The sequence below is a fragment of the Petromyzon marinus genome, unplaced genomic scaffold (assembly GCF_048934315.1).
Source record: "Petromyzon marinus isolate PM22_M1 ecotype Great Lakes invasive population unplaced genomic scaffold, UKy_Petmar_22M1.pri1.0 PM_Scaffold_52, whole genome shotgun sequence".
Taxonomy (NCBI): Eukaryota; Metazoa; Chordata; class Hyperoartia; order Petromyzontiformes; family Petromyzontidae; genus Petromyzon; species Petromyzon marinus.
The window spans coordinates 313,422-326,273 of record NW_027423524.1 but is presented as its reverse complement, the minus strand read 5'-3'; the positions used below and the strand labels follow the sequence as shown (position 1 = coordinate 326,273).

The following is a 12,852-nucleotide window of genomic DNA, read 5'->3' as shown; positions in this document are numbered from 1 at the left end:
GTGTCTCTCTCTGTGTCTCTCTCTGTGTGTCTCTCTCTCACAGCGTGTGTCCCTGTGTCTCTCTCGGCGTACCTTCTCCCTCTGCCACCTCTCCTCTTCCAACCCGGCAGCAGCCGCGGCCTCATCCTCCTCATCATCCTCCTCCTCCTCCTCCTGCTGTCCACCTCCCCGTCCACCTCCCTGTCCACGCTCTTGTCCACCTCCCTGTCCACCTCCCTGTCCACCTCCCTGTCCACGCTCTTGTCCACCTCCCTGTCCACCTCCCCGTCCACCTCCCCGTCCACGCTCTTGTCCACCTCCCCGCTGTCTCTGCCCCGGGGCCGCGGCCGCCCGTCGCAGCCGCTGCAGCTCGCCGGGATCCACCACGAGCCTCGTGCCCGAGGGGTCCTCGCGGGGGACCCTGTGGGTGAGTGAGTGAGTGAGGGTAAGGGGGGTAAGGGGTGGTCACGTGGGGAGACGAGGCAGTGGAGTCGCTGTTTCTATTTCCACACACGCACAAACCTTTCGCGACCGCGTGGCTTCGTCATCTTCCACCGCGGCTCTTCCGGCAGCAGAAAGAATTAAGAGCGGTCGCCCGTCCAGGCGACGCTGGACGGAAATTTCCGCTACGTTTCCCGGGGGGGGGGGTCCCCCCCTACGTTTCCCGGGGGGGGGGGGCCGGGCCCCCCCCATCCCCAACTCTTAACCGGCGGCTCCGTTGCCGGGGGGCGTGCGGAGAGGGCCCCCCGGCAACCGTCGCGAGGAATTTTAGAGGGGGGCACCCGTTGCCTCGTCGGTTTTGATTTTGATTCTCACCCTACGCGGTGGCGACCCTTCGTTGTTGTTGTTGATGTTGTTGGTGTTGTTGTTGTTGTTGATGGTGGTGTTGTTGGTGTTGGTGTTGTTGATGTTGTTGATGTTGTTGGTGTTGGTGTTGTTGATGTTGTTGATGTTGTTGATGTTGTTGGTGTTGGTGTTGTTGATGTTGTTGATGTTGTTGGTGTTGGTGTTGTTGATGTTGTTGTTGATGATGATGATGTTGGTGTTGTTGTTGATGGTGTTGGTGTTGATGTTGTTGGTGTTGTTGTTGTTGTTGATGATGATGTTGTTGATGTTGTTGTTGATGTTGTTGTAGTTGTTGTTGGTGTTGGTGTTGTTGATGTTGTTGTTGATGATGATGATGTTGGTGTTGTTGTTGATGGTGTTGGTGTTGATGTTGTTGGTGTTGTTGTTGTTGTTGATGATGATGTTGTTGATGTTGTTGTTGATGTTGTTGTAGTTGTTGTTGGTGTTGATGTTGTTGATGTTGATGTTGTTGATGATGTTGTTGTTGATGTTGTTGATGTTGTTGGTGGTGTTGATGGTGTTGATGTTGTTGTTGATGTTGTTGTTGATGTTGATGTTGTTGGTGGTGTTGATGGTGTTGTTGTTGGTGTTGTTGATGTTGTTGGTGGTGTTGTTGTTGTTGTTGGTGGTGTTGTTGTTGATGATGGTGTTGATGTTGTTGTTGTTGTTGTTGTTGTTGTTGATGTTGTTGGTGTTGATGGTGTTGTTGATGTTGTTGATGTTGTTGATGATGTTGATGTTGTTGTTGATGATGTTGATGTTGTTGTTGATGTTGTTGATGTTGTTGTTGTTGATGGTGTTGGTGTTGTTGATGTTGTTGATGTTGTTGTTGATGTTGTGGTTGTTGATGTTGTTGTTGGTGTTGTTGATGTTGTTGTTGATGTTGTTGATGATGTTGTTGTTGTTGATGTTGTTGTTGATGTTGTTGATGTTGTTGATGTTGTTGTTGATGTTGTTGATGTTGTTGTTGTTGTTGGTGTTGATGTTGTTGTTGATGTTGTTGATGTTGTTGATGTTGTTGTTGTTGGTGATGTTGTTGATGGTGTTGTTGATGATGATGATGTTGATGTTGTTGATGTTGATGGTGTTGTTGATGTTGTTGGTGTTGTTGATGTTGTTGTTGTTGTTGTTGATGGTGTTGTTGATGTTGTTGTTGATGTTGTTGTTGTTGATGTTGTTGATGTTGTTGTTGTTGTTGATGTTGATGTTGTTGGTGTTGTTGTTGTTGATGTTGTTGTTGTTGTTGTTGTTGATGATGTTGTTGTTGATGATGTTGTTGTTGATGTTGTTATTGTTGTTGTAGTTGTTGATGTTGTTGGTGTTGTTGTTGATGTTGTTGTTGTTGATGTTGTTGTTGATGATGTCGTTGTAGTTGATGTTGTTGTTGTTGCTGATGTTGTTGTTGTTGATGATGTTGTTGTTGATGTTGTTGTTGTTGTAGTTGCTGATGTTGATGTTGTTGATGATGATGTTGTTGATGTTGTTGATGATGTTGTTATTGTAGTTGTTGTTGTTATTGTCGTTGTTGTTGTTGATGTTGATGTTGTTGTTGTTGTTGATGTTGTTGTTGATGTTGTTGTTGTTGATGATGTTGTTGTTGTCGATGATGATGATGATGATGTTGTTGTTGTTGATGTTGTTGTTGGTGTTGATGTTGTTGTTGTTGATGTTGTTGTTGATGTTGTTGATGATGTTGTTGTTGTTGATGTTGTTGTTGATGTTGTTGATGTTGTTGATGTTGTTGTTGATGTTGTTGATGTTGTTGTTGTTGTTGTTGGTGTTGATGTTGTTGTTGATGTTGTTGATGTTGTTGATGTTGTTGTTGTTGGTGATGTTGTTGATGGTGTTGTTGATGATGATGATGTTGATGTTGTTGATGTTGATGGTGTTGTTGATGTTGTTGGTGTTGTTGTTGATGTTGTTGGTGATGTTGATGTTGTTGTTGTTGTTGATGGTGTTGTTGATGTTGTTGTTGATGTTGTTGTTGTTGATGTTGTTGATGTTGTTGTTGTTGTTGATGTTGATGTTGTTGGTGTTGTTGTTGTTGATGTTGTTGTTGTTGTTGTTGTTGATGATGTTGTTGTTGATGATGTTGTTGTTGATGTTGTTATTGTTGTTGTAGTTGTTGATGTTGTTGGTGTTGTTGTTGATGTTGTTGTTGTTGATGTTGTTGTTGATGATGTCGTTGTAGTTGATGTTGTTGTTGTTGCTGATGTTGTTGTTGTTGATGATGTTGTTGTTGATGTTGTTGTTGTTGTAGTTGCTGATGTTGATGTTGTTGATGATGATGTTGTTGATGTTGTTGATGATGTTGTTATTGTAGTTGTTGTTGTTATTGTCGTTGTTGTTGTTGATGTTGATGTTGTTGTTGTTGTTGATGTTGTTGTTGATGTTGTTGTTGTTGATGATGTTGTTGTTGTCGATGATGATGATGATGATGATGTTGTTGTTGTTGATGTTGTTGTTGGTGTTGATGTTGTTGTTGTTGATGTTGTTGTTGATGTTGTTGTTGATGTTGTTGTTGATGTTGATGTTGTTGTTGATGTTGTTGTTGATGTTGTTGTTGGTGTTGATGTTGTTGTTGTTGATGTTGTTGTAGTTGTAGTTGTTGATGATGTTGTTGTTGATGTTGTTGTTGATGTTGTAGGTGTTGTTGTTGTTGATGTAGGTGTTGATGTTGTTGTTGTTGATGTCGTTGTTGATGTTGTTGTTGTTGTTGATGTTGATGATGTTGTTGTTGTTGTTGATGTTGTTGTTGTTGATGTTGATGTTTGTTGTTGTTGATGTTGATGTTGTTGATGATGATGATGTTGTTGATGTTGTTGTTGTTGTTGATGATGATGATGTTGATGTTGTTGTTGATGTTGTTGTTGATGTTGTTGTTGATGATGTTGTTGTTGTTGATGTTGTTGATGATGATGTTGATGTTGATGTTGTTGTTGTTGATGGTGTTGTTGTTGTTGATGATGTTGTTGTAGTTGTTGTTGATGTTGTTGATGATGATGTTGTTGTTGTTGATGTTGTTGTTGTTGTTGATGTTGTTGATGATGTTGTTGTAGTTGTTGTTGATGTTGTTGATGATGATGTTGTTGATGTTGTTGTTGATGTTGTTGTTGATGTTGTTGTTGATGTTGTTGATGTTGTTGTTGTTGTTGATGTTGTTGTTGTAGTTGTTGATGTTATTGATGATGATGATGTTGTTGATGATGATGATGATGTTGTTGTTGTTGTGGATGATGATGTTGATGATGTTGTAGTTGTTGCTGTTGTAGTTGTTGTTGTTGTAGTTGATGTTGTTGTTGTAGTTGTTGTTGATGTTGTTGTTGTTGTAGTTGTTGTTGTTGATGTTGTTGATGTTGTTGTTGTTATTGCTGTTGTTGTAGTTGTTGTTGTTCTTGTAGTTGTTGTTGTAGTTGTCGATGTAGTTGTTGTTGTTGTTGCCGCCTTTTAAACCCCATCGCCCCCGCCCCGAAAAATAAACAAAATCAAACAACGATTCGAAACTCAAATCTCTTGGTTCTTTCGGTTAAAGTCACCGCCGCTTAGAAAGGGGGAACGATAAAATAATAACATTTCAAATTTAAAAAATACACACACACACACACGCGTATATGAAACGATTAAACCATTGCGGCGTTTCGACTCCGGCAAACACGAATCGGCGATCACCGTCAGCTGTGAAAAACCACGGCCGGCGGATTTTGCCAATTCGCTCAGATTGGACGAGTCCATCGATTTTTGATTCTGAAGCTTTCGTGCCTGCAGCAAATTCATATTCTTAGCTCTTTCGGCGAAGTAAAAGATATATATAAAATAGTAAAAAATATATTTTTAAAACGATAAAATAGATTTTTATCGTTTTATATATGCGTGGATTTTATTATTTTATTGTTTTCCATTTCCAACGTGACTTTACTGAAAGAGCTGAGAATACGAGTCCATCAGTGTTCTTGGTTCTTTGGGTAAAGTCACCACCACGTAGAAGGGAAACAATAAAATAATAAAAAATATATATAACAATACAATTCTCACGACGTTTCGACTGCAACACAAAGCAGTCAGAATTGTATTGTTTTATGTGAATCTTATTATTTTATTGTTTCCCTTCAACGTGGTGACTTCACCGAAAGCCACCGTAAGCGTGAACAATCAATTAAGACCAGAAATAGTTTATCAAATCCTTCCAATGAATGCTAAGCCCAGAATCCATCTTCTCGGTTGAAATTGTCTCCGTGTTTGTACACGTGGATAGCCTCGTGAACGAATCTCTCATGGTAAGCGTGAACAATCAATTAAGACCCGAAATGGTTTATCAAATCCTTGCAATGATTGCTAAGCCCAGAATCCATCTTCTCGGTTGAAATTGTCTCCGTGTTTGTATACGTGGATAGCCTCGTGAACGAATCTCTCATGGTAAGCGTGAACAATCAATTAAGACCCGAAATGGTTTATCGAATCCTTCCAATGATTGCTAAGCCCAGAATCCATCTTCTCGTTAAAATTGTCTCCGTGTTTATATACATGGATAGCCTCATGAACGAATCTCTCATGGTAGCCGTAAGCGTGAACAATCAATTAAGGCCCGAAATGATTTATCGAATCCTTCCAATGATTGCTAAGCCCAGAATCCATCTTCTCGGTTGAAATTGTCTCCGTGTTTGTACACGTGGATAGCCTCGTGAACGAATCTCTCACGGTAGCCGTAAGCGTGAACAATCAATTAAGACCCCGAAATGGTTTATCGAATCCTTCCAATGATTGCTAAGCCGAGAATCCATCTCGCTCGGTTAAAATCGCCTCCGTGTTTCTACACGTGGATAGCCTCATGAACGAATCTCTCACAGTAAGCGTGAACAATCAATTAAGATGCGAAATGGTTTATCAAATCTTTCCAATGATTGCTAAGCCCAGAATCCATCTTCTCGCTCGGTTAAAAATCGCCTCCGTGTTTTATTTCCCTTGCTGTGGTTTTCACACCTGACGACGGTTGCCGCTCGTGCAGCAGTCGAAACGCCGCGAGAATTTTACCGTTCCATATATTTACACGCTTGTTCGTTTAAAAAATCATCTCCCTCTCTGCGCCGCGGTGACTTTACCACCCGAGGAACCAACAAAACGTGAAATCCCTGCCGCCGCCAAAGCTCAGAATCAACGCTCAACAACACCACATTGTTGGTTCTTTCCGTCAAAGTCGCTTGAAGGAGTTGAAACTCGATGAGATAATGGGAAAAAAAAATTACGTTAAGCGACAAGATGATCACGGGCCGCAACGCCGAGCGTCATCTTCCGCGGACGTGCCGACGTTGCGAAAGGGGGGAACAACAAACAAACAAACAAACAGACAAAAAAACAAAAAAACGAACGCCACTTTCATCAAATTGTTCCCGCTGTGACTGACGGCGATGACTCTGCCGCTGTTGTTCGTTTGGCCGCTTCTCATTGGTTCATGCTACTGGATTAATTTCATTGCCTCTCTTTCTCTACGTCACCACCACCAACAAGCCAAGGGGCTTAGGCTTCGAACGGAGGTTCCGAACTCGCCGGGTTCGTTCGTTCGAAGTCCGCGGGCGTGGGAAAATGAGCGGTTCGCGAGGCTTCCGCCGGCTAACAAAAGCCGCCGATGAATCGCCTGGCGGCCCGGCGGCCTGGCGGTCTAGCGGACTAGCGGACTAGCGGCCTAGCGGCCTGGCGGTCTAGCGGACTAGCGGCCTAGCGGTCTAGCGGTCTAGCGGTCTAGCGGACTAGCGGCCTAGCGGCCTGGCGGTCTAGCGGTCTAGCGGACTAGCGGCCTAGCGGCCTGGCAGTCTAGCGGTCTAGCGGACTAGCGGCCTAGCGGCCTGGCGGCCTAGCGGTCTAGCGGTCTAGCGGACTAGCGGCCTAGCGGCCCAGCGGTCTAGCGGTCTAGCGGCCTAGCAGTCTAGCGGCCTAGCGGTCTAGCGGCCTAGCGGCCTAGTGGCCTAGCGGTCTAGCGGCCTAGCAGTCTAGCGGCCTAGCGGCCTAGCAGTCTAGCGGCCTAGCGGTCTAGCGGCCTAGCGGCCTGGCGGTCTAGCGGTCTAGCGGACTAGCGGACTAGCGGCCTAGCGGACTGGCGGCCTAGCGGACTGGCGGCCTAGTGGCCTAGCGGCCTAGCGGCCTAGCGGACTGGCGGCCTAGCGGACTGGCGGCCTAGCGGTCTAGCGGCCTAGCGGACTAGCGGACTAGCGGCCTAGCGGTCTAGCGGACTAGCGGACTAGCGGACTAGCGGCCCGGCGGCCTGGCGGCCTAGCGGCCTGGCGGCGATGGTGATGGTGGTGATGGTGATGATGGTGATGGTGGTGGTGGTGGTGATGGTGGTGATGGTGGTGATGGTGATGATGGTGGTGGTGATGGTGGTGGTGGTGATGGTGGTGGTGGTGATGGTGATGGTGGTGGTGATGGTGGTGGTGGTGGTGGTGGTGATGGTGATGATGGTGATGGTGGTGGTGGTGGTGATGGTGGTGGTGATGGTGGTGATGGTGATGATGGTGGTGGTGGTGGTGATGGTGGTGGTGATGGTGGTGGTGGTGATGGTGGTGGTGGTGGTGATGATGGTGGTGGTGGTGATGGCGGTGGTGGGGGTGGTGGTGATGGTGGTGATGATGATGGTGATGGTGGTGGTGATGATGGTGATGGTGGTGATGGTGCTGATGGTGGTGGTGGTGATGATGATGGTGGTGATGATGATGGTGGTGATGGTGATGATGATGATGGTGGTGATGGTGGTGATGACGGTGGTGATGGTGGTGGTGTGAGGAGCTCACAAATCTTTGAAAGATCTGGGCAAGGTCCCATCGATGAGCTCCTCCGGCGGGCAAGGCTGCGATGGCTGGGTCATGTAGCCCGCATGCCCAGCCACCGCATGCCGAAACAGCTTTTGTTTGGCCGGATTGAGGGGGCTAAGCGGGCGCGGCACGGGCTAGAGAAGAGATGGAGTGATGTGGTACAGGAGGACGTGGAGCTGAGTGGACTTGCCGATGACTGGTACCAGCGGTGTCAAGATTGGCCTCTGTGGAGGAGGCTCGTGAAGGACGCTACTGGGCAGTTGGAGGCAGTCGCCCTCCAACAACAACGGAGGGCGGAGGAGCGACGCTCACAACAACGAGCGGAGCGCCGGGTGGCTAAAGCACAGCAGGTTGGCACAGTAGGGGGCACAGGTGGTGCATCAGCCAGTCATCTCAGTCAGTCGACCCGTGGCACCTGCTGGGTCTGCCCCGTGACCTCCTGCCAGCGGGCGTTCGACACTTCACGTGGCCTCAAGGTGCACATAGCCTGGCACAAGCGTCGTGGTGACGTCACCGCCACTTAGTGGCGAATGGCGGTTGTTGTTGTTGATGGTGGTGGTGATGGTGATGATGGTGGTGGTGATGGTGATGATGGTGGTGATGGTGATGATGGTGGTGGTGATGGTGGTGATGGTGATGATGGTGGTGATGGTGATGATGGTGGTGGTGATGGTGATGATGGTGATGATGGTGGTGATGGTGGTGGTGATGGTGGTGATGGTGATGATGGTGGTGATGATGGTGGTGATGGTGATGATGGTGGTGGTGATGGTGATGATGGTGATGATGGTGATGATGGTGGTGATGGTGATGGTGGTGGTGGTGATGATGGTGATGATGGTGGTAATGGTGGTGATGGTGATGGTGGTGATGATGGTGGTGATGGTGGTGGTGATGGTGGTGATGGTGATGATGGTGATGATGGTGATGGTGGTGGTGATGGTGGTGGTGATGGTGGTGATGGTGGTGATGGTGGTGGTGATGGTGGTGATGGTGATGATGGTGGTGATGGTGATGATGGTGGTGGTGATGATGGTGATGGTGGTGATGAGGCTGACCACGTGACCCACCTCAGCAGCCTCACGAGGTCCCTGGTGATGAGGTGGAGCGTCTCCACGTTGCCATGGCGACCCCCGGAAACTCCGCTCCCGTTGCCATGGCGACCCCCGGCAACGCCGCCGTTGCTGGGGCGACCGGGGATGGGCGGTGCCGAATCGGCGCGGCACGGGGCCTGTAACCATAGCAACAACATCGGCGTCACCATGGTGATGGTGGTGGTGGTGGTGGTGATGGTGGTGATGGTGGTGATGATGGTGGTGATGGTGGTGATGGTGGTGATGGTGGTGATGATGGTGGTGGTGGTGGTGGTGATGGTGGTGGTGGTGGTGATGGTGGTGATGGTGGTGATGATGGTGGTGGTGGTGGTGGTGATGGTGGTGGTGGTGGTGATGGTGGTGGTGGTGATGGTGGTGATGGTGATGGTGGCGATGATGGTGATGGTGGTGATGGTGATGGTGGTGGTGATGATGGTGATGATGGTGGTGATGGTGGTGATGGTGGTGGTGATGGTAGTGGTGATGGTGGTGATGGTGATGCTGGTGGTGATGGTGATGGTGGTGATGGTGGTGATGGTGGTGGTGGTGGTGGTGATGGTGGTGATAGTGGTGATGGTGGTGGTGGTGGTGGTGATGGTGGTGGTGGTGATGGTGATGGTGGTGATGGTGGTGATGGTGATGGTGGTGATGGTGGTGATGCTGGTGGTGATGGTGATGGTGGTGATGGTGGTGATGGTGATGGTGGTGATGGTGATGATGGTGGTGATGGTGATGGTGGTGGTGATGGTGGTGGTGATGATGGTGATGGTGGTGATGGTGATGGTGGTGATGGTGGTGGTGGTGGTGGTGGTGATGGTGGTGGTGATGGTGGTGATGGTGGTGGTGGTGGTGATGGTGGTGATGGTGATGGTGGTGATGGTGGTGATGGTGATGGTGGTGATGGTGGTGATGCTGGTGGTGATGGTGATGGTGGTGATGGTGGTGATGGTGATGGTGGTGATGGTGGTGATGCTGGTGGTGATGGTGATGGTGGTGATGGTGGTGGTGATGGTGGTGGTGATGGTTGTGGTGGTGGTGGTGATGGTGATGGTGGTGATGGTGGTGGTGGTTGTGGTGGTGGTGGTTGTGGTGGTGGTGGTGGTGGTGATGGTGGTGGTGGTGGTGATGGTGATGGTGGTGATGGTGGTGGTGATGGTGGTGATGATGGTGGTGGTGGTGGTGATGGTGGTGGTGGTGGTGATGATGGTGGTGGTGATGGTGGTGGTGGTGATGATGGTGGTGGTGGTGATGGTGGTGGTGATGGTGGTGATGGTGGTGGTGGTGATGGTGGTGATGATGGTGGTGGTGGTGATGGTGGTGGTGGTTGTGGTGGTGGTGGTGGTGGTGATGGTGATGGTGGTGGTGATGGTGGTGGTGGTGATGGTGGTGGTGGTGATGGTGGTGGTGGTTGTGGTGGTGGTGGTGGTGGTGGTGATGGTGATGGTGGTGGTGATGGTGGTGGTGGTGATGGTGGTGGTGGTGATGGTGGTGGTGGTGGTGGTGGTTGTGGTGGTGGTGGTGGTGATGGTGGTGGACTAGGAGGATGGACGTGGTGGAGATGGTGGACTAGGAGGGTGGAGGTGGTGGTGGAGGTGGTGGACTAGAAGGGTGGACTAGGAGGTGGAGGATGAGGTGGTGGACTCCTCACACTAGCGAACAGTTCGTGCTCCACGTGTGGTGGTGAAGGTCGTGGAGGTGGACTAGGAGGGTGGTGGTGGACTATGAGGGTGGATGAGGTGATGGTAGACTAGGAGGGTGGTGGTGGTGGTGGTGTAGGTGATGGTGGAGGTGGTTGACTATGAGGGTGGTGGACTAGGTGATGGTGGACTCCTCACGCTAGCGAACAGTTCGTGCTCCACGTGTGGTGGTGTAGGTGGTGGACTATAATGGTGTAGGTGGTGGACTATGAGGGTGGACTATGAGGTGGTGTAGGTGATGGTGGTGGTGGTGTAGGTGGTGTTGGTGGTGGTGTAGGTGGTGTAGGTGGTGGTGTAGGTGGTGTAGGTGGTGGTGTACGTGGTGTAGGTGGTGGTGGACTAGGTGGTGGACTATGAAGGTGGACTATGAAGGTGAAGGTGGACTCCTCACGCTCGCGAACAGTTCGTGATCCACGTGTGGTGGTGTAGGTGGTGGTGTAGGTGGTGGTGTAGGTGGTGTAGGTGGTGGTGTAGGTGGTGTAGGTGGTGTAGGTGGTGTAGGTGGTGTAGGTGGTGGTGTAGGTGGTGTAGGTGGTGGTGGACTAGGTGGTGGTCTAGGTGATGGTGGACTATGAGGTGAAGGTGGACTCCTCACGCTCGCGAACAGTTCGTGATCAACGTGTGGTGGTGTAGGTGGTGTAGGTGGTGTAGGTGGTGGTGGACTAGGTGGTGGACTAGGTGATGGTGGACTATAAGGGTGGACTCCTCACGCTCGCGAACAGTTCGTGATCCACGTGTGGTGGTGTAGGTGGTGTAGGTGGTGGTGGACTAGGTAGTGGACTAGGTGATGGTGGACTATAAGGGTGGACTCCTCACGCTCGCGAACAGTTCGTGATCCACGTGTGGTGGTGGTGGACTATGAGGGTGTAGGTGGTGGACTATGAGGGTGGTGTAGGTGGTGTAGGTGGTGGTGTAGGTGGTGTAGGTGGTGGACTATAAGGGTGGACTATGAGGTGATGGTGGACTATAAGGGTGGTGGACTAGGTGATGGTGGACTAGGTGAAGGTGGACTCCTCACGCTCGGGAACAGTTCGTGATCGACGTGTGGTGGTGTAGGTGGTGTAGGTGGTGGTGTAGGTGGTGTAGGTGGTGGTGGACTAGGTGAAGGTGGACTAGGTGATGGTGGACTAGGTGATGGTGGACTATGAAGGTGGACTATGAAGGTGTACTCCTCACGCTCGCGAACAGTTCGTGATCCACGTGTGGTGGTGTAGGTGGTGTAGGTGGTAGACTAGGTGATGGTGGACTAGGTGATGGTGGACTATGAAGGTGGACTCCTCACGCTCGCGAACAGATCGTGATCCACGTGTGGTGGTGGTGTAGGTGGTGGTGTAGTGGTGGTGGTGTAGGTGGTGGTGGACTAGGTGGCGGACTAGGTGATGGTGGACTATGAAGGTGGACTATGAAGGTGGACTCCTCACGCTCGCGAACAGTTCGTGATCCACGTGTGGTGGTGGTGTAGGTGGTGGTGTAGTGGTGGTGGTGTAGGTGGTGGTGTAGGTGGTGGTGGACTAGGTGGTGGACTAGGTGATGGTGGACTATAAAAGTGGACTCCTCACGCTCGCGAACAGTTCGTGATCCACGTGTGGTGGTGTAGGTGGTGGTGTAGGTGGTGTAGGTGGTGTAGGTGGTGGTGTAGGTGGTGTAGGAGGTGGTGTAGGTGGTGTAGGTGGTGGTGGACTAGGTGGTGGACTAGGTGATGGTGGACTATAAAGGTGGACTCCTCACGCTCGCGAACAGTTCGTGATCCACGTGTGGTGGTGGTGTAGGTGGTGGTGTAGGTGGTGGTGTAGGTGGTGTAGGTGGTGTAGGTGGTGGTGTAGGTGGTGTAGGTGGTGGTGGACTAGGTGGTGGACTATGATGGTGGACTCCTCACGCTCGCGAACAGTTCGTGATCCACGTGTGGTGGTGTAGGTGGTAGACTAGGTGATGGTGGACTAGGTGATGGTGGACTATGAAGGTGGACTATAAGGGTGGACTCCTCACGCTCGCGAACAGTTCGTGATCCACGTGTGGTGGTGTAGGTGGTGTAGGTGGTGTAGGTGGTGGTGGACTAGGTAGTGGACTAGGTGAAGGTGGACTATAAGGGTGGACTCCTCACGCTCGCGAACAGTTCGTGATCCACGTGTGGTGGTGTAGGTGGTGTAGGTGGTGTAGGTGGTGTAGGTGGTGGTGTAGGTGGTGTAGGTGGTGGTGTAGGTGGTGTAGGTGGTGGTGGACTAGTTGAAGGTGGACTATGATGGTGGACTCCTCACGCTCGCGAACAGTTCGTGATCCACGTGTGGTGGTGTAGATGGTGTAGGTGGTGGTGGACTAGGTGGTGGACTAGGTGGTGGACTATGATGGTGGACTATGAAGGTGGACTCCTCACGCTCGCGAACAGTTCGTGATCCACGTGTGGTGGTGTAGGTGGTGTAGGTGGTGGTGGACTAGGTG

At 50.1% G+C, this 12,852-nt stretch overlaps 1 protein-coding gene across 1 annotated transcript in view; it reads right to left on the bottom strand.

Annotated features, from left to right (window-relative positions):
• The window catches only part of LOC116938259 (uncharacterized), a 44,455-nt gene that overhangs the window by 20,560 nt on the left and 11,043 nt on the right, over positions 1–12,852 (bottom strand). Inside the window, exons 3-4 of the mRNA XM_076064559.1 lie at positions 8,696–8,856; positions 73–400 (exon numbers count right to left, since the gene is read on the bottom strand). Of these exons, the coding sequence (XP_075920674.1) occupies positions 73–400; positions 8,696–8,856 (489 nt within the window). The remainder of the gene's footprint in view (positions 1–72; positions 401–8,695; positions 8,857–12,852) is intronic.